We start from the raw sequence: 23,047 nt of genomic DNA, 5'->3' as shown, positions 1-23,047 counted from the left end.
TTTCGCGATCTTACTAATTTTAACCTTAAGATTAATGAATCTGTTCTTAATGTTATTATTAGCCTGGTTGGCCATTACATTGCAGGTTATAAATTTCATTTTCTTTGTCTGTATTGAAGATCTACTTGTGATACAAATTCTTATAATTTTGTTAATTACCACCTATTCAATACAATAAAAACGTAATATAAACTTACATATTTATGAAGATGTTGATATGGTACATGTTTTGCTCCTTTTTCGTGAGCATCATTAGCCAATTATTATTTACTTAAGGTTATATAAGATCATGAAACAATTCTTTTGGATTAAGATTATGCCTATAAACCTGATTGACAAATCTTATAATATTTTAAAAGTCATATAACAATAAAATTATGTCTTTAAGTTAAAATATATTTGTCTAAAATCTATCTAAGTCTAACATTTTATTGACGAAACTCATCTGGTGAACATCCTTTAAAATTATTTTAAAAAATAAAAAAAACTTTTGAGATCTGGCTAATTGTATTGATTCAATGTTGTTTAACTTGTATGATTATCGTTAAAACTTTGTTAACTATATTGACAATTTTCTGCAGTTGATAATTGTCTATGTTATAGACATTTAATTTGTTCTCGTTGTTGCTGGAGTAACATTTATGCAAATGTATTGGCATTAATTTTACATTGTCCATACGAGAATATTGTTCATGAACAAACTTGTTGATGAAACTTTTATAGTCCAAGTTTTGCATCCAGATAGGAAGATCGAGAACACAAGTGAATGGACTAATCTTTTCTTTGTATTCATAGATATTGCTGTATCTTGCCAGATCTTTAATTTTGCCATAGCTGTACATCTGAGAATGATGCGATGTTTGATTGCTTTTTCACAGCTACTTGTATCCTAGATTATTGAACCAAGATAATGAAACTGACAGACTCTTTGGAGATTGTTCAGGTGTTGTAGCAGCTGAATCTCTGCACCATTGTTGACAATCATTATTTTTTCTCGCTCCAGTTAATTTCCATACCAAGATTGTGATTTTCCTGTTGTACACGATCCATTATTTCGACAAGCTCCTGTACACTGCTGGCTACAAGTGTGGTGTCGTCCCTAAAACGGAGGTTATTAATTCTCTTCCCACCAATTGAAAATTCTCCTTCCCAACTGTCAAGGGCATGCCTCATGATATATTCAGTCGTATGCTGGACGGGGAATGGTGAACAACTCTCTACTCGAATTTCCTCGTCGCCTACCGGACCTCTCTTCCCGGGGGCAAGTCTCGCATCGGAGGGCATGCCGCAGCAGAAGACTATTCCAGAGACATTTCCCGAGATTAAGACAAGAAGACAGAAAAGCACATCACAACCCTCATCTCATGATACTTCGACTGACCGTCTTGCTGACGAAGCTTCTCATAGCTTGCATATGGCTACAGCGCAACCGGACTTACCCATCATACAACATCTGCAAACCATCCAGCAGAAACTAGATGCCTTAGCCTTAAACCAGACAGCCCTCACACAGCAAGTGACTACTCTGGAAACGGATAGTTATCCAGAAATGAATGAAACAGTGCAGGATAACCTTCAGCGACCAGTGACTCCACAACAGCAACCATCAGTATGGCGCAATCTTTCGGCCAGCCGACTACACATCAAGTTGGGTCAACCCCGATCCAGCCCGGGTACTTCAACTTGCCACAACTCTTCAGCAGCAGCTTCTAGTGACGTCAGCAGGCCGCGACAAACACGACATCGAAACCATCCTGTGGGGGCTCAGTGCCTGGGACCACCTGGATGAGGCACAGCGCAGCTACTTCGCCACCCGCGCGAACCTGTTATACGTCGCAGTGAACAAAGGGTGGCAAGCTGCCATTCAACTGGATGCGGCCACATCGGAAACTATTGCCTGGACCCCGGAGGGGTTTTCGTTTCAACCAGTGCCGCGACCGACCCCGGTCACCCGCGGGAGGTCTCGTGGAAGAGGCCACGGAGCTCAGGGAGGCGCAGCGAAGTGAACCAGCACGGTCGACAGGAGGAAGCCGTGACCATCACCAGGACCAACTTGTCCACCCTGGTGTCCAGCCTGGCCCCGGTGACCAGGTGGCTAACAGGCCTACCACCGCCATCACCACCTTCTGTTCGGCACAGACAACCACAACAGACACCACACCAACCGAGATGCAGGTGTCGACGTCGTCCGGTGCCAACTCCTTTAGTTGTCATAGAAAGAAAGAGATCCACCTTATCAATACTAAATTTATTAATGTTTTTTTAAAACAGGACCGGTTTTGACTTATCACAAGTCATCCTCAGCTGTCATTTACATACACATTAGAATACATGTTTTAACAGTTGTATCTTACAAATAAACATGTCATGTTTGATAGACATTGTGATAAGTCGAAACCGGTCCTGTTTTAAAAAAACATTAAATTTAGTATTGATAAGGTGGATCTCTTTCTTTCTATGACATACTATAGATATCAATACGGAACATCATGAAATTTATTAATCAAGAACTCCTTTAGTTGTTCAGTTGTAATTTTCCTAATTGTATATTTGATAACCTTCTTTGTATGGATGTGTCTGTTTGTATTGATATTCTAATGTATGTAATAATTTGAATAATAAAGCACAGTGGTCCAACAACTTCACTGAAGGACCACCACCGTTCTCCTCGCCAGCTCACGGCTGCGCCTGTGCTTTCCCCACCTACACGCGAGCCTTGCTCGGGTATAAAAGGAAGGTGGAGGCGAGCTCAGGTGCAGTCGTGTGCTGGATGGGGAATGGTGAACACAAAGTTAAAGAAGTTAAAGAAAGGAACTGAATCAACACCTTTGAAATATGGTGTTGGAGAAGGATGTTGCGAATATCATGGACAGCTAGGCGAACAAATGATTCGGTCATCTGGGAAATTGTAATACAAGCGAGTCTATGCCAAGTTGTGTACCAGAGAATCCTGCAATTCTTTGGTCACATTATGAGAAGAGAGAATAACAACCTGGAAAAATTAATTGTCAAAGGAAAAGTTTCTGGCACAAGGTCACGAGGATGGGTCGCAAAAGATAGGTTGATCAAGTAAGAGAGATCATGGACTTACCATGGAGAATTACTTATTAAAAAAAAAAAAAAAAAAAAAAGTTCTTGGGTCATGATACTCAGTCATGAGTGGAAAGACTGGAGAGAGAGAGAGAGAGAGATGAGGTATTGTCCAAGGCCTTTTTGAACAGAGCCAAACCACAACTAGGAAAATACCAGGGAGGATTCAGAAAAGGTTGCTCTTTTGCTGAATAGATCCTCAACCTGAAGGCAGTATTAAGGTAAGTTAAGATAGTGGGCAAGAAGTACGTAGTTAACTTCACCAATTTTAAGAAAGCATATGTCTTAGTTGACAGATCTACCCTTATAAAAATTCTACAGGAAATGGGATCAGACCAGAAGATGCCTTATCCAACAGACTTTGTGTAACATCAGATCATGAATAGAGTTCAGAGGAACATGCTCAGAAAACTCTGAGATAAAGAAAGGAGTTAAACAGGGGAATGGGCTCTCTCCTCTCCTCTTCAACTGTGCATTATAGGTCATTGGAGAGTGGTGGAAGGAGCTGGATAAACAGAAATTTCCTAGTGGGATTTACTTGGGACACGAATGAGAGGGTCTAACAGTGGATTGTCTGGCACCTACAGATGACTTGGCACTTCTGGCAAGCTCATCAGTGAAGCAGCTAAGTACACTCAGACACCAGGGTGCCAAGGTGGAATTACAAGTGTCACTAGATCACCAACATGATGACCCCTGTGAATTTGACAAAACTGAGGTAGTCAACAAGTTAAAGTACCGTGGAGAATGACTGGAACTCAGTCTCTCAGAAGGAGCAGAACTAACAATCCAGATGAGCAAACTAGAGCTGATATACCATCTAACCAAGAACACTTACAATAAGAAGTATCTCTCTTGCAGTACCAAACTCTACACTACCAATTATCTGTCCAGAAGCCCTGTATACCACTGAGTGTCTGATACTTGACAGAAAAGGACTGACGGACAAAGTGGAGGTTCAGGAGAGAAAGATACTATGGAAGATACTGGGACCAGTCAAAGAGGGCAAATAAAGAAGACGACCCAACTAGGAGTTGTACAGGGTATAATGGAATAAGACATGGCCAGGAAGAGATGTTACGGTCATATCTCAAGGATGAATCCAACCAGACTGACTAATAGGATTCTTTACAGGAACAACAAACACACTATGGCTCACAGAAGTGACCAAAGACATGCTGGAACTAGGAGTCACAAAAGGTACAAACCTGTTTTCATATTCCTCAACAATTGCTTTAAACCCATCCCAGAGTCTGTTTACATTTTTATTTATCATTTTCCACCAATCATAGTTACTTTCGACAAAGACAGCTTCGTAATCAGTAATACCATCTATTACTTCGGTTTCTCTATAGAGCTCACCTGGTTTTACCAGCACCACATCCAGTATATTCTTCCCTCTAGTTGGTTCCATCACTTTCTGAATCAGCTGTCCTTCCCATGTTAACTTATTTTCCATTTGTTGGTCATGCTTCCTGTCATTTGCATTACCTTCCCAATTGACATTTGGTAAATTGAGATCTCCTGCTACTATCACATTCCTTTCCATTTCCTTGTGAGGCCAAAAAATCTACTGTGAGGACTGTGAAAGGAAAGTGAAAGGAGGCAGCAATGGCAGAAATGAGACACCATTTTTTGCAAGATCTCTCCAGAGAACCCAGGATTGCACTCAAACAAATGCCTCTGGAAGTATCACACTTTCACAAGATATTGCTGATAATTTTGTTAACATGATGGATAATAAAGAAATGTGCAGGTCATGTTTTTAATGTACAAATTCAGCATTTTACGTACATGAGTATTTCCTTCCCATATCTGCCTAACGTTAAATTGGACCAGTACAAGATACAGGCGTGAAATTAATTGGAGCCCAAAGGTTTAAGGTGATCATGGATATTGGACTAAAACTTGCAGGGATGCCGTCGTACATGAAGTAGATCTTCCATCGTATTTGTAGTGGCACATCTTCTAAGAGAATAGGTAATGTGGTGTAAAAGAATGGCCTGTAGGCCTCCCCTGTCAGGCGGTTGGGAAGTACATAGAGTCCCAGTAAGCACTTACCAAGGATGCCAGCCCAGATGTTGAGATGTTGATGGAGAACCCCTTCAACAGTACCATGCGGACTGATATCTGCCCATACACGCTGGTTATGGAAGGTGTGAATGCAATCGTGTGTGAATGTTACATCATCGGACCCTATAATACCAATGCTCGAAAATGTGGCCATGGGAACACACTATTGGAGGAATCACTGGCAGAACGTTAGTCGTACAGAAAAATCTGCCGGTGCCAGGATTTGGAACAGCTGTAGGTGGTAAATATACAGTTGGTTTTCTTACAAAAGTTGCCAGATACTGACATGAGGAGACTGAGAGTGAGATTTCTAGATCCTAGTGGGTGGGTAGGAGATAGGGATCTGCGCTCAGATGGCCTTCACTTAAACGCCAGTAGTACGTGTAAGTTAGGAAATTTGTTTAGAAGGGTTATAAGGGGAAACTGGGTGGTCTAGGAAGCGGTGATGAGGGTACAGAGATCTGGAAGTCAAGTAAGGATGACAAAAAAATGTTAGTGTTGAACTGTAGAAGTTTACTGTAAAGAAAAGAATAGAAATAAGTAATTTATTAGACATATACTTACCAAATATTGTAATAGAACTTGAATCATGACTGAGAAATGGATGCAGAAATTTTCTCATGGAACTGGAGTGTGTATTGTAGAGATAGGAGAGGAATGGTAGGATGGGGTGTATTCATTCTGTACGTCTCTCTCAGTCCAATCAATGGCTTTGGTTTGTAAGTTGTTTAGGTTAGATAGGGCTGAAGTCTTTTCCGCTGAAAGATTTCTGAGAAAGTGCAAATGAGCATCATTCATGTGTAGCAAGATATTACATATGTTAAAGTGCTGAACTGAGGCTTTAATCAGGGGAAGACACAAACCATCTTATAATCAATGTTGCATGAAAATTAGGAGCAAATATTCAATTAGCCGATATTTCATCGTTGATCTGCAGAATAATAGATTTATTTCATACAGAGACAGCAGAAGACTGTTAGATAGCAAGAGGAAACTAAAAAGGGATGATCTGATGACCTGCTGGTTGAGAATACTTTGTGCAGCAGTGGAGCTCCGTAAACTCTGTAACGTGTGGACTAAGAACTGTACAGTCATCATTCGCAAACCAGACCCCAGATGGCAGCAAAATACAAGCAACACAGATGGAAATATTAAGTCAACATTTTCCCACAGTTATGAAATACTGCTCCCACGTTTTGAACTGTAACTTTGCTATTTCATTGTTACTGTACGTACTTTTCTAGTTTTAATTTTAATTAACTTTTGAATTTAACTAAATACATATATTTGCTTTCTTATTTCTTATGATTAATTTTTCCATTTAACAAGTTTATTTTTAAAACTTTTGATCCTTTACCTTTAATTTATACTTCATTAGTTTTAAACATGACACCCCTAATTTAGTTGTACTTTAAAATAATAGATAATTCTATGCACCCACCATCGACAGCATTGAATATGATTTTCCATAGTTTCCAATTGTCACACCAGGCAAATGCTAGGGCTGTACAATAATTAAGGCCACATCCGCTACCTTCCCATCTTTATGCTGCCAAATCTTTTGATAAATCAGTGCAATATTAAACCACTAAAATAAAATAGCTTATACAGTAAAACCTTGTTAATGCAGGGGACAACAAAAAAGAACGTGTCTAGCGGGAAAACATACTAATGAATATACAAATAAAAACTACGGTATCCAACAGGGATATGGAAAAAAACAAATAAAATTTTTTTCTGACATGAGACATTTTACGTTTTGTATCCACGGATACAGTGAAAACTATATCTATCATTTCTAAAGATGAAAGGAAAGTATTAAAAGGTGTGAAAAACACGAGAGAACAAATATGAAAACTTTTTCCGCTGGGGATTATAAAATAACAAGTGCACTGAAATGTGTGAAAAACACCAAACAACAAATATAAAATCATATGCATGGGGGCCAATAAAAATATCAGTCTTAATGCAGATCACACTCTTTCTAAAACAAACGTTAGTAGAAGACTTTTATTTCGGAGTAGTGGGTTATTAAATATTATTTTCTGGTCACACTCTTAGACGATGAATTGGAGGTTACACTCAACCATGTGCAACCAGAAGGAATGACTTTGGCCACCATTTTGAATAAACTTCGATCAACTCGAATGATCGAGTCAAAACTCAAAGGTGCGAGTTCAACATTCGCGACCTCTGCACACTTTAAGATGCGGACACCTGTCCATTTTCTGATGAGTTTTAATTTTGTCTTCATTAGCAAGGAATTTCACGACTTTTTCCATATCCACAACTAGGCTATTACAAGACAAATATGCACCACGCTAGTCGATTTCATATGATTATGTTCCTAATCTAGATATAAGCTACTGTATTATGCGGTAAATATTTGCTACACTTCACTGTGCCACTCAACACAAAATAAATATCTAACTTCTGAATGGGATGTGAAATACAAGCACAAATAGGCTCAATGTGTTATTCAGCAATCTTGCAGCTAACCGGCAAACAAAATTGAACATTCCTGAGGCTAACGGCTTGCTCCCCAAAGATGCCACTTATCCTGAGAAGTTCAGGAATTCAAGACCTTTACCAGTAATCACACAACTGTAGCGATGGCTCTTACCTGAGCTGGATATCACATTTCTTTCACAAGGTATGATAAAGAACATTTTCAGGGCTAGGAAAAATGTGATCATACTAAGCGGTAATAGCAAAACTTTTGACACGGTAAGAGAGGCATTCTTCTATAGATTTAATACAATGAGAATCGAGACTTCGAATTTACGACATGCTAAGCAGGAAAATGTGTTAATGAGGAACACACTAACGAGGTTTCACTGTATTACTTCATCATTTTGATAAGCTATTTTTGAATAGTTTGCAGCAAAATACAAAATTGGTAAATCTTAAATGTTACAAAATACTAGTTTTAAAATTAAAAATGCTTAATTTTGGATTTTAAAATGCTGTAAACCATATGGTTCAGAAACAGTCTGACAAACCAGTTTATTTGAAGGATAATGGAAGTTAATTAATATCTTTTAATTAAAACATATTCTTGCTATTGCAGGACATGCAATATCCGTCTAAAGCCTCAGGTTACTGATGGAGTATATCTTACTTGTTTTGAATGTCGCAGTATGCCAGTGGACCAGACGTGCAAGCTAGGAGTCCATGATAAGGTCAGAGGCCACTTCATAGAATAAGTCATGGAAAGGATGAATAAAGTAATGTAGAAAAATAGGAACATATTGACTTTGTGTTTACCCTAATTTGTGTTCCTATCCAAGTTCTGATCTTTTCTATGTGTTGTCTAAAATTAAAGCAACCAAGATAAATGTCTCCTGTGTCCAATTCACTGTTCAATCATACCAAATGGCATTCAAATGTAAACAATTGTCTATACAAAGTAAACACATGACCATACAATTATATTCCAAATGATGGATAGCACTACTGTCACCTTAAAACTATGACTACAACAGTTTTCTATGCGCCTACCACAAGGTTGATTGTTTAATCAGTCCAACATAACTGGCACTGTGTTAACATTGCACTTTGGCACAGACAAAACTCCTGGAAGATGCCCTACAGTGGAGGGTGATAGGAAGAATGGAAGCTGGACAGTCTCATGTTGACCGAGTGAGCTGGCCATGTGGTTAGGGTAGCGCAGCTGTGAGCTTGCTTCGGGAGTTGGTGGGTACGAATCCTACCGTCGGCAGCCCTGAAGATGGTTTTCCAGGGTTTCTCATTTTCACACCTTAATTAAGGCCACGGCTGCCACCTTCCCAATCCTAGCCCTTTTCCATCCTTCAGTCGCCGAAAACCTTCAATGTGTTAGTGCGATGTTAAACCAATAGCAAAGAAAGAGAAAGTCTCGTGCTGATATGGTCAGATGGCTTAATGAGCATTGTTTAATTATTTCTTGAATGTGCCAGCAGTTTGTAGAATCCAAAACTGTAATCTGTAGACCAGGACAACATCCACCACTTATGCTCCTGGAGTTATGGGCTGCGCTACAGGAAGCATCGGAGTTAATAACTCAAAATGCATTCCATTTTGCCAGTGTGTGAGTGACTACATTTGGAAACAAGATTTTTTTTGTTTTTTTTGTTACTTGATTGAAAAATGGTATTAGTGTGCTTACTTTATGATTTATACTCATTATGTTCATTCACTTTGTGTGTTTGTATGTTGCTTTAATTTTGGGCACTAGTGTATTAATATGGAGCAGCAACTTTTGCATCAGCTCATCCAAAGAAACAGCTATCAGTCCTAATTGAAATGATTGCAAATTAAAGCTCTCTTTCTGAATATTTGCTGTTTGTCTTTAAAAGGAGAAATTTATGTGACTGTATATTGTTACGAATAAAACTCCATCTGTTTCATTACTCTAATTTATTTCAGGGTGACCTAATAAATGCACACACACGCACGCGCACACACAAACACACACACATGTACACACGAGCAATTCTAACCAGTTATGAATGGCCACACTACTAAATACCAGTCTATTTACAAATCTCTCTACTTTATGGAGCAGCAAGGGTTCAGCCCGTTCCTTTACCTGGGACACTAATCCTTACATTCACTTTCCCCCAAGTCCAGTCACCTCCTACAGCCAATGTGCGTAGGCAGCTGGATTTGTACACTGGCTATACAACACACAACGACTGTTCGTTGGTTCGACTCCACACTTCACACAGTCCCATGCAGTGAACAACTAAACAGCTCAACAGTGTTCAACAAAAGGACGATACTCACGACAGCGAACATTAACACAGGTCCATTTATTCTTGCACTCAACATAGCGTGTTTCCTCGCTGGCTCACGGCGATCCTCAGTCCACAGAATCACACAGTACAGTCTTTCTTTCTGTCGTCTTCACCTACACACTGGTCTCTCTGACACCACAACAACAGCGCCTGGTTCAGACCTCGGTGGGACAATAGCGACAGCCAATACCTCTGTTGCCCTCAGCTCAGCCACCGAACCCCAACACATTGAGTCTTACACAGAGTCAAGCACTGACTCCGAGCCAAACTCTGACTGATTGTCCACATCTAGCCTCCTTTATAACTTGCGTGATTTGGCCCAGAAATTTCACAATGTCACTAGAGCCAGAACATTCCCGTTGAATCTCCAAGAGACTCACAGGTAAACCAGCCGCCGAGAACAATACATGGAAAGACTGGCCCCACCCCACAAGCCAGTTGGGAGATTCCACATCGTCTGAGTCACCGGCCCCTTCCTGGAAGTACCAAAAGGAGCTACCATGGAGCTGGCACGTAACAATATTTTAAATTTGCCAGCTGTATGGCATTGGGGTAGCATGCCTGCCTCTTACACAAAGGCCCTGATTCGATTCCTAGCCAGGTCAGGGATTTTTACCTGGATCTGAGGGCTGGTTTGAGGTCCACTCAGCCATATATAATGAATTTCATTTTGATCCATATTGACAATTGATCACAAGTTAATAAAGTAGGAGTGGGTCCACCTATTCAATACACTTTAGATGATATAACTATCTTTTATTCATAGAGTATTCATTAATGGGACTAGTTTCAACCTCTATGTTGTGAGGTCATCCTCAACCATAACATAAGAACCATAATCAATACAATGTCAAAATAACTGAAGCACAAAACCCCGAAGTATAAAGATGAAACAGAAATCTTGGGTTTATATTTTCGTTAAGGATGAAAGCAGTAAACCATTGTCCATTTATTTGTTGGATTCTTATAATGGTGAGAGTGATCTGCGTGACGTTAAGCGTAGTTTGTCATAACAGTTGGAATCTCTGATAAGGAATTGATGCAGAGGTTAACAGTTATTAGAAACATATATAAACACTGTAAAACTATACATCTTAGGATTTTTAAAGTGTCTCCCATCATTTTTAGATGTATTTAAAAAACTACAGAATGGGTAAAAGAAATGGGAAAGGACATGGAGGAAGATGGCATAAATCCTAAAGAGATCTGGAACAGAGATACTGTATGTTTCAAGCTATAATTGATAAATTCAAGGGGTTCCAGAAAAAAAAAAAGAAAAAAATATATATATATATAAAGACCAAGAACATCTGATCAGTGGAGAGGAAGAGGAACCTCACCAAAATGATGAAGATTGTCCAAAGTATTGGTAAGCCAAAACTGAATAAAGAAAGAAAGAAAGAAAGAAAGAAAGAAAGAAAGAAAGAAAGAAAGAAAAAGAATACCGGTAATAATAATATTTATTCAAATCAGAAGTACTACAAGACAATAGAAGATAAACCTACAGACCAAAACTAAACCCCATGGTGCAAGAGCCCCAAAGGGCCATGGCCTACCAAGCAACCACTGATCAGTCAAAGGCCGCAGATTATGAGATGATGTGTGGTCGGCACAACAAATCTTCTTCGCCGTTATTCTTGGCTTTCTAAACTGCGTCTGCTATCTCACCGTCAGATCGCTCCTCAGTTATAATTACACAGGCTAAATGAACTTGAACCAGCCCTCAGATCCTGACCTGGCCGGAAATCAAACCTGGGGCCTCCAGGTAAGAGACAGGCACATTACATCTACACCACAGGGCCAGCAAGATAAACCTATGGTACATGCAATAAAATAAATACTGTACTAATGATATAGATTATAAATACACAGGCATTAATACTGGTAATCTGTATGCAGAATTATTGAAAATGTGAATAAAAGGCAGATTTTCAGAACTGAGTAAAACAGACAAAAACCTTCATTAATAAAATAATGTTAAAAAGGTTTAAAAGAATGCCAAGTTGATGAAAGACAAACATTACTCAACCATTTATCGGTACAGAGGTTAGGTTATTGCTAGCTGGATAGTCGCAAACTAGGGTTACAAAATAGTTACATAAATAGGTATTTACTTTGAGTAAAAACAAACAAACAAACAAACAAACAAACGCGCACACACAAACAAACACTAGCATCGAAAAGTTTAAACTCACCTTAAAAATACCCCAGTTTTTGTTATTTATTAGCCGGCAGATTAGTGATATTTCAAATAGCATAACTTATATTTTAAACCAAAATACAAACATAAGCATCCATTAAACACAAACTGACACACTACAAAGCAATTTATGCTTTAAATAATGGAAAACAATGTCTTTTAGAACTACATTGTTCAAACTCTGTGCTCGTCTATCTGTCCTCCTTTTGCTCTGATAATCGGTACTCCACAATAAGTACCGGTAGATGACATTCTTCTGGTTAGTTTATCCAACATCTTTATGCTTATAGTTCCCCATGCTTGCAAAAGGCATTGCCTGAGATCTTCACAACTGTTGACAGAAGATTGTTTTGCCTTATTGTTGAGTTCATCCCACAACAACTCAATGGGTAATAAATCAGGCGTCTGAGGAGGCCAGATCATTACTCTTGTTTCTTACATATTTCTTGCACAGCTTAAAAATATGTTTTGCTCCTCATCTCTAAAAAGCTAGTTGTGAGTTATATGAGATTGTAAGTTTACGTGTGTCTATAAAATCAGACATTCTTTGTAGATTATTATTCTTTTATCCTTGTGAGCTACTGTAGAAAAACAACACAAAGCATATTATTTCTGTTCAAAACTACTATAATTTAAAAAGATGCAGTTGTGTAAAGTTCAACATGACCATTGTGGTTTCAGTTTAGGTTAGTTTTGATTAGTGATAAGACTTATTGCAGCCCTTAATCAGACAGAGCTTGAAAAATGGAGGAGAATGATATAAATAACTGTTCGATTCTTTGGCTGAATGGTCAGCATTGAGGCCTTCAGTTCAGAGGGTCCTGGGTTTGACTCCCGTCTGGGTCGGGAATTTGCATCACGTCTGATTAATTCTTCTTGCTCGAGGACTGGATCTTAATGTTTGTCCTAACACTTTCCTCTTCATATGTTATGAAAATTTGGTTTTGTTTATTTGCTCCTGGCCTCAAAAATTGGTGGACAATGGCAGGAGATCAATGCTTTACTTGGGCTCTGTGGTTTGTGATGCCTGATGGGACAGTGAAGACAAAAGAGTGATGTATAATGGCGGTAGCCATGTGTATGTACGTTTGTGTCGTGCGCAATAAATAGTATTCCCTATCTTTGTGGTTAATACTAGTTTGGTGAATTAGTCCCTCAACGAAACAATATTATGACCCCGACGTGATAATAATGCGTAAAGTAAGAAAAGTTGCGATAGGGTACTGTACGTAAGATTTCTTTTGTCAGTGAAAAATACTGGCACATGACCATGGAAAGGTTAGTGAAACAACGTAAACCAATTCGGGCATCGTTTACAAAGGTGTATAACAAACTAATGCGAAGTTTAACTAGTGAAGTGGTTGAGCTGGAATCGGCACAGAATATGCTCATGAAATTGGAGAGGTTAAGTGCCGAACTTTCCCCACTAGATGAAAATATATTAGAACTAACATTAGAACAAGAGGACAATGTTTATAACCGTGAGTTCGAGACAATTGAAACATATAGAGAAAATTTGGATGAAGTTAAGTTAAAAATGACAAATTTATGTACTGAAAATGTAGGCATAGTTAGAGATCACAGATTGGATATTTCATCTACAGCTAAAAAGAATTTAAAACTACCTAAGTTGGAACTGGCCAAGTTTGTGGGGGAAATAAAGGATTGGCTTGGATTCTGGAGCATGTTAAAAGAATCCATGATGATCGTAATATAGAATCTGAAGATAAATTTCAGTATCTGATTCAGTGTACCAGATCTGACAGTTGAGCCAGAAAACTGGTAAATAGCTTCCCTGCCACTGCTGAAAACTATCCCAAGTTTATAGAGTGTATGAAGGAATGGTTTGGACGTAAAGACTTTTGACTGAGTATTACGTTAGGGAGCTTATTGAGTTAATCATCTCGAATGTGTCCCATAAGAAAGATAAATCGAGGATAGCCGCTTTGTATGATACACTAGAGAGCAAGTTAAGAGCATTAGAATCAATAAGTGTAACCAGGGATAAATATGGGTCAATGTTGTTCCCCCTTGTAGAATCATGCTTACCTGAAGATGTTTTAAGGGTATGGCTCAGAAATCAATCACCAGGGAATGAAGATTTTATCAGTCCACATATAAACTGGAGACTCTTCTTAATTTCCTCAAATGTGAAGTGGAGGGAGAAGAAAGGATTACCTTTGCGCAGGCAGGTTTCATTTTAGCCGATAGGAAAAAACAAGAGAAGGGAAGAGGGAAAATTTTTGAAGATACATCGCTACCAACTGTGAGTTCATTGTTCTCTGCGAAATTTGATGGCAAGAAGCGAAAGTGTGTGTTTTGCAGCAAACCACATGAGAGTAAGGAATGTCACCTTGCTCAACAAATGAGCTTGGAAGTAAAGTGTAATAAGCTAACCAAAGATAACTGCTGTTTTTCATGTCTGAAGTTAGGGCACAGAGCCAAGAATTGCAAGGCACACATTCGATGCCCCTTGTGCACTAACCCTCATGTTGTTATTATGTGCCATAAACTTAATGTGAAAGGGGCTGAAGAGAAACCTGAACGTAGAACTCGGGAAGGAGGGGAAAACCAGAGCAATATCTCCATGAACATTCAGAGTGCCACAAAGGAGGTGTTTCTTCAAACATTGTGTATCAAGCTGACACATAAGAAGGTCCGAGCATTGACAGACAGTGGATCCCAGAGATCCTACGTCTTGAAGAAGACGGCTGAGGAAATGGGTTACAATCCTTTGAAAATAGAGACGATGATTCATAAGTTGTTTGGAGGTGCTGAGACCGGTGAAGAGGTGAGCAGCTGTGATGGTTCATATAGTACAATGTTGCAGTTAATTGACCAGAAAGTAATTTGTGGGAAAATTCCAAAATTGAAGTTTGGGCCCTGGATGAAAGAGACGAGGGAGAGAAAGATATGGCTCTCAGATGTGGCAACCGATCCAGCTGACATTGAAGTTCTTCTAGGAGCTGATGTTGCTAGAAATATTTTGATGGATGAAATGCATAAGCTTGAATCAGGGTTGGTAGCCGTTAAGACTGCGTTTGGCTGGACTGTGACAGGCAGGCTGAAGGAAGGGGAGAATGGCACTCTAGCTCTATATACAGCCTCACTGTTCATTCAATCTGCCTTGATAGCTGACCGATGGAACTTGGATACCATAGGCATATCTGATCCAGTGGAAAACAAATCTAGAGAAGAAATGGAAGAAGCTGCACGTAACTACTTTCAAAATACAGTAAAAGTTAATGGCAATGGCCGATATGAGGTTGCCTTACCCTGGCTGGAGAGCCATCAGTATCTACGGAAAAACAAGGAGATAGCAGAAAAGAGATTGATCTCTGTTTCGAACAGGTTGATCAAGGAAGGAAAGTTTGAGGAATATGGAAAGGTGTTTCAGGAGTGGATAAATGAGCACATCATTGAAGAGGTTCCAGAGGAAGAAAACAAAGATCAGTGTTATTATTTACCACACCGACGAATATTTAAAGACAACTCTACCACTAAGGTGATGGTTCCTGCAAGTCAAAGGATATGCCTTCATTGAATGAGTGCCTCGAGAAAGGACCTAATTTGCTACTACAAATCCCCACACTTCTTTTGATGTTTCGGAAGAATAGGATAGGGGTGAACTCGGATATTAGGAAGGCTTTCCTTCAAGATATCTGTCCAAGAAAATGACCGAGATTGGTTACACTTCTTATGGTGGAAGGATTTAGAGAGAAGTGAATGAAAGGCATTTTGTCACTGCCGTGTAGTATTTGGACTGAGCTGCAGCCCATTTCTGCTGGAAGCAGTGTTAGATCTACACTTGAAACATAGCACAGACTACTGAGAGACAGCTGAAAGGTTGAGAAACTCCTTTTATGTTGATAACTGTATCACTTCTGTGGACAACGAGGAAGAATTATCTATGTTTATGGAAGAATCTACTGCATTGCTGGGCAGAGCACAGTTCAATTTTCGTAACTGGGAGCACACATGGGTAAATTCTTCTGAAAGAGATTCATCTGTTTCTGAGGTAACTTCGGTGTTAGGTTTTTGATGGAATAAAGCAAGAACTGTTCTTTCATGTGAACAAATTGACGTATCGAAGATTGGTGAGAAGATCACTAGAAGAAATGTATTGGCTGCTGCCCAGAGCATCTTTGACCCCATAGGTTTCACCTGTCCTGTCTCTCTAGTACCCAAATTGCTGTTACAGGAAAGTTGGTGGAAGAAATTGAGCTGGGATGAAGAAATGGAGGACGAAATGAGGAAAAAGTTTGAAAATTGGTTTCAAAACCTGAACGTATTGTCTGATATTAAAATTCCTAGACAAATAGTACCTTGTGAAACACAGAAATCTTGGAGCCTTCACCCATTTTGCGATGCGAGCGGCGTAGCATATGCCGCAGTTGTATTCCTTCAATCACAAGATGGTCAAAACTCAAATGTAACACTCTTACAAGCGAAATCTCATGTAGCACCTTTGAAGAAAACTACTATTTTTCAGCTGGAACTCTCAGCTTGTTCAATTGGAGCTCATCTTGCTTCCTCTGTAAAGGCAAGTTTAGGAATTGGAGATCTTTCAACTTATTATTGGACGGATTCGACAACAGCGCTCTGCTGGATCGAGAAAAGAAGTCTGGGGAACTTTTGTGGCCAACTAGGTGAAGGAAATTAAACAGTTGTCAAGCCCTGATAGTTGGAATCATGTGTGTGGAGTGAAGAATCCGGCTGACCTACCCTCCAGGGGCTGCTACCAAACTCCTGATGTCGAAATGATGGGAGGGCCCTCAGTGGCTGAGATGCCCCAGTTCTGAGCGGCCTCTTGACGATGTCATGCCTGATGAAGAAAAGGTCAATGAAGAGAAAAAGAAAGGACTTTCTATTGTTTTAGTTTCTGCAAAACCAGAAGAAAAATGGTATCTTCAATATTTTTTTAAGTATACAAAAGTTGTTAGGATGACAGCTTGGATTTTGCGATTCATCCACAACATGGCAGGAAAGAGAGGATGACACACTTCAAAAGAACTTGAAGTGGAAGAATTGAAAATGGCTGAAAGGAGGCTATGGAAGATGATGCAAGAGATGCTTGGAAAAAAGGAGCAGACGTCCCTCAAATCTCTCAATGTGTTTGAAGATGAAAGTGGGTTACTTCGAGTCAAGACGAGGTTAATAAGAAGAAAGGATAAAGAATTATTCCTAACTCCCATTCTGATACCTGCAAATCATAAGCTAGTTCACATGATGATCATGGAGAAACATCTGGAATTGCCTCATGCTGGAGTGCAAGTTCTGCTCTCTACTTTGCGAGAGCGGTTTTGGATCGTCAGTGGTAGAAGAACCATAAGAAAGGTGATTTCTGGCTGTGTCAAGTGTAGAAGATACCAAGTGAAAGGAATTACTATGGAGGTCACACCTTTGCCAGAGGATCGAATTTGAGACACTTCTGTTTTTGAGATTGTAGGGGTGGATTTGTCTGGCCCTTTACATCTCCAAGGGGGTGAAAAGGCGTGGATAGTGATATTCACGTGTGCTGTTTTCAGAGCTGTACACTTTGAGCTCATCAAGACTTTGTCTATTCCAGGGTTACTTCAAGCATTACGAAGATTCATTGCTCAGAGAGGGAGACCAAATGTTATTTACGGTGGTAATGGAAGGAATTTTGTGGGAGCTGAAAATGTGTTCCGTGATCTTGACTGGACAAAAGTGAGTGTAGAGGCTAGTTGTCTGAGAATTGCTTGGAAATTCAATCCTCCCATGGCTGCATGGTGGGGAGGCTTTTGGGAACGTATTGTTCAGATGTTAAATAAGTTGTTGCGATGAATCTTAGGTCGTTCCTCTTTGGATTACAAGGAACCATTGACAGTACTAATGGACACTGAAGCAGTTATTAATTCCCGACCATTGACTTACTTATCTGAAGACAGTGATGATTTACTAGCATTGACTCCAGCAATGTTTCTTCAGGATATTCCTAGGGTGAGAGTGCCCGATATTGATCACATTGATCAGATAAGCCACAGAAACAGATTCAGATATATGCAGCATCTGAGGACAGAATTATGCCAAAGATTCAGGACAGAGTACTTAGGACAACTTTAACCGGGGAAAGGTCAGACGAATCCTCATCGAGAGTTAAAGGTGGGGGAAGTAGTGATCCTTGGAAGTGATGGAGCACGTAGAAGGCATTGGCCTTTAGGCAGAGTGGTTGCTGTATATCCTGGGAAAGACAATGTCGTCAGGGTGATCAAGGTGAAGACTGATGGTGGCGAGTTGGACCGGCCTGTGCAGAACATCTATCCACTGGAAGCAACTCCCATTACTGAGTGGCAGAAGAGCCCTGCTGTGCCTGTCTCTAGCAGAACTATTCCATGAGTGGTTACTACAAGATGTGGGAGGAAGATACGAATTCCCTCTTGTCTCAGTTTGTTGATTTTTTCTTTGCTTTTGTTTTATTTTGGTTGTGAGTTTAGTGGTTTTAATCATAATGTGATTAAAAGGTGGGTGGATGTTATGAAAATTTGGTTATGTTTATTTGCTTTTGGCTTCAAAAATTGATGGACAATGGCAGGATATCAATGCTTTATTTGGGCTCTGTGGTTTGTGATGCCTGATCGGACAGTGAAGACAAAAGAGTGATGTATAATGGCGGTAACCATGTGTATGTATGTGTCGTGTGCAATAAATAGTATTCCCTATCTTTGTGGTTAATACTAGTTAGGTGAATTAGTCCCTTAACAAAACATCATATTCAGACAACATACTACAGAAACATGCATTAGTGATTACATCCCTCTATATGAGGTTGGTGTGAGGAAGGGCCTCCAGCCGTAAAACAAGGCCAAATCCACATGTGCAACACAGTTTGCACCCGCAACCCAACAAGTGTGAGAAAAGTGGAAGAAGAACGAAATAAGTAAAAATTGACAAGTTTTGGATTTAGGGTAAAACAAAGGCTAAAGGTTTCCACCTGTTCAATACTGTTTGTTGAAGATGGAAACCTTTAGCTTTTGCTTTACACTGTATGGCTCTTCAATACGGATTAATATGAAATGTATTACCTATGAAGTTTTGGATTCTTGCACTTTTGAACAAGATGATCGATATACCAGGTGGTCTGCTCACCCCCTTATTATTTTTGGAGATATGCAACCCAACAGACTCGTATATCACAGCCAACCTAAAAATACTTGTATCTTAGTTCAACTATACAATTGAGTTCATGCTTAAGAATATGGATGAAATCATTAGCACCAATGTTATTTCAATGACATAAACTATGAAGAATGTTTAAAAGGATCAGAGCTTACCTTCCAGTAACTCTCTGTAAGGGGTATGTGTGCTAGTCATATGCCATGCTCTCCGTAGTGGTAGAATAACATCCATGGTATCATTGTAAGAGGTGACTGATAGAGGGACCAGGGGCTCTGAACTTGTGAATTGTCAACCATGGTTCCCCTAACTGAGTCTAGCATTGCTTCCACTATTTTGTGTCAGGCCTCTCACTTTCATCTTTCCTATCTGACCACCATTGGTCAAGTCTCGTTCTTTACCGGTCCCAATGATGTTACCTTTCTGAGCCCTAGGGAATTTTTCATTTTCGCCCCCTTCGTGGCCCTCCCCTTTCTTTTGCCGATACCTTCATTTGTCAAAGGATTGGACCTCTTCCTTTCTTACTCTCTGATTAGTCTTCATAGAGGATGGTTACCCAGTTGTACTTCCTCTTGAAACCACCACCTACCGGGCAAGTTGGCTGTGCGGTTCGGGGCGCATGGCTGTGAGCTTGCATCTAGGAGATAGTGGGTTCGAATCCCACTGTCGGCAGCCCTGAAGATGGTTTTCTGTGGTTTCCTATTTTCACACCAAGCAAATGCTGCAGCTGTACCTTAATTAAGGCCACGGCCACTTCCTTCCAACTCCTAGGCCCTTCCTATCCCATTGTCGCCATAAGACCTATTTGTGTCAGTGTAACGTAAAGCCACGAGCAACATCACCACCATCTCTGTGTAGCTATTGTGACTAAATCACTCATCGCTGCTATTACAGTGGCAAGCTGCCAGGAAACAGGTTCAGTTTCCAGGCTGGTATTTCTTTTTCTCTCCTTCAGAATGGTGGAAAAGGCAGATGAGGCAACCCATCCTCACTGGGGTTAATTAGTTGAGGACGTAAAACAAGGTAGATGGGACTCCTTAGTCGTGGTGAAGACAACCTGTCTAGGAGAAGGATGCCCCAAAATCAATGTCCCCAGCCAGTGGATAGGGTTGAGCGTGGGGTTAACGGTCTCACCTTGTAAAAAATGCATTGTTCAGAAGACTTCTACGAGAAAACCAGACGGATATCAAAGACGACAAAAGCTTAGGAAAATGACACGAGTAAGGAAAACAGATATAAACATGGTGACATGGAATGTAAGAACAATGTTGAAACCGGGAAAAATGCAAGAAATAGTAAATGAAACAAAAAGATTTGGATACGACTTAGTAGCGATTCAGGAAATAAGATGGAAAGGGCAAGGATGTATTGAAAAGAAAGATTATAACCTCTATTACAGTGGGCCGGAAGAAAGAACAGGACAGTTCTGTATGGGATTTATAGAACATGGGAAATTGAAGAAGAGTGTAATAGGATTTGAACCTATCTCAGATAGAATATGTAAGCTTTGGATTAAGGGGAAGTTTAGGAACATAACTGTTATATCAGCACATGCACCAACTGAAGATGCAGATGAGGAAAGGAAGGAACAGTTTTATGATGAGCTAGTACAAACCATTGAAGAGGGACCAAGATATGACATGATTGTTATTTTAGGAGATTTTAATGCCAAAGTGGGAAAGGAAGAGTGTATGAGACCAATAGCAGGGAAATGTACACTACATGAAGAATCACTTGGGACAGTTTGCAACTACGAGTGTTCTTATAATTGAAAGCACCTGCTTTGATCACAAGAAAATACATAAAGGAACGTGGAAGATGCCTGGAAGCACAGTGGTAAATCAAATAGATCATGTACTAGTGACTACGAGGCATGCGACATCCATTATTGACGTAAGGACATGCAGACGGCCAAACTGTGATTCTGATCATTATTTAGTAAAAGCAATAGTGAGACAAAAGTACAGAGGAGACAACCTATGGAAAGAAAATGGAATGTGGAAAAACTACAACAACCAGAAGGAAAACAAGAATTCCAGTCAAAAATGAATAACACTTTACAGACGATTGGACAAGTATCTGGAATAGAGGAAAGGTGGGCAAAAGTTCAAAGGTGCATACAAAATGCGGCACAAGAAACACTGGGTATAGCTAAAAAGAAAATAAATATTTGGTTTGATATGGAGTGTGAGGAAGCGATTGGAAGGAAGAATGTAGCAAGAGCAAAAATGTTACAGAGAGATACAAGGTCAAATAGGGAAAATTATGAGAAATGCAGATGTGAAGCTAATAACATCAGTAAGAAGAAGAAAAGGGAGATGATTAAGAAGAAACTAGAGAGTATAGAGTCACAAAGGTTACAGAAGAGGACAAAGGATTCTATAATGAAATTAATTATTTCAGGAAGGGGTATAAGCCAAGATTGAATGGCTGTAAGAATAAAGAAGGTAAGCTATTACAGAATGAAGAGGAAATAAGTGAAAAAGGACCGAATACTTCTGAGAGCTGCTTAACAAGGAAAGAGAAGAGGTGGAAGAAAGTGAAAGGCATATGGAGCAGAGTGGGCCAGAACAATGGATGAATTCCTCCACATTGAAAGATGTAGAAAATGCTATTGAAAAATTAAATAACCATAAAGCAGCAGGAGAAGACGGAATAACAAGCGAACTGATTAAAAATAGTAGCAAAGAAATGCTGCAAGAGGTACATGAATTGATTATTAAGATTTGTGAGGAAGAACGGATACCTGAGTGGAATACAGAAATAATTTTCCCAATATATAAGAAGGGAAATAAATACAAATGCACTAATTATAGGGGAATTACGTTAATGAATATCATCTATAAACTATTTTCAAATATCCTATTACAATATCTGACTCCATATACTGAAGAGAGATTTGATGAAGCACAGTGTGGCTTCAGGTGAGATAGGAGCACAGTAGATCAAATATTTGTGGTACGTCAAACGATGGAAAAATGCTATGAGCATAATATAGATCTACATATGTTGTTTGTAGCATTTAACAGTATATACAAGGATAAGCTAGATGAATATATGGAGACAAGAGGAATACCACAGAAACTGATTAGGATGTTCAGAATCACTTTAGGAGAAGTAAGGGCAAAGGTGATGGTGGATGGAAGAATTGGAAATGAGTTTGCTCTTAATACAGGAGTCAGACAAGGTGATGCACTCTCAGCTACTTTGCTTAATCTGGCAAATAACCAAGTCCTTGAAAATTTTATGGATACCAGAAATATTGTATATAAATCTAAACAAATTTGTGCGTATGCAGATGATGTAGTGTTAATGGCCAGGAATGATACATATTTGAAGGAAATGTTTCTTGAAATGGAGGAAGCAGGAAAACGGATGGGATTGAAGGTGAATGACAGTAAATCCAAGTATATACATGTGACTGTTATAGAGGACAGAAGAAGTCAAGATAATCTGACAATAAATGGGCATAGTTTTGAGAATGTATGAAGTTTTGAGTATTTGGGAACCTTTTGACAAACAATAGTAGAATAAGTGAGGAGATACATCATAGAATAATAGCTGGAAACAGGGCCTATTATGCAAATCTTACATTATTTAAATCTCATCTATTGTCTAACCTACAAAATTCAAAATTTATAAGACCCTAATTAGACCTGTAATGACATATAGCTCAGAATCCTGGAACCTTTTAGTTGATGATGTAAATAAATTAAGAATATTTGAAAGAAAGATTATTAGATGAATATATGGCCCAATTCAAGACCAG

General features: G+C 39.4%; 1 protein-coding gene across 1 annotated transcript in view; it reads left to right on the top strand.

Annotated features, from left to right (window-relative positions):
- The window catches only part of LOC136874426 (uncharacterized), a 44,951-nt gene that overhangs the window by 16,385 nt on the left and 5,519 nt on the right, over positions 1-23,047 (top strand). The window contains exon 3 of the mRNA XM_067148060.2: positions 8,234-8,345. Coding sequence (XP_067004161.2) covers positions 8,234-8,345 — 112 coding nt within the window. The remainder of the gene's footprint in view (positions 1-8,233; positions 8,346-23,047) is intronic.

Source organism: Anabrus simplex, chromosome 5, assembly GCF_040414725.1.
Source record: "Anabrus simplex isolate iqAnaSimp1 chromosome 5, ASM4041472v1, whole genome shotgun sequence".
Classification (NCBI taxonomy): Eukaryota; Metazoa; Arthropoda; class Insecta; order Orthoptera; family Tettigoniidae; genus Anabrus; species Anabrus simplex.
Note: the sequence above shows the minus strand (reverse complement) of the source record. Positions and strands in the feature narration are given on the sequence as shown.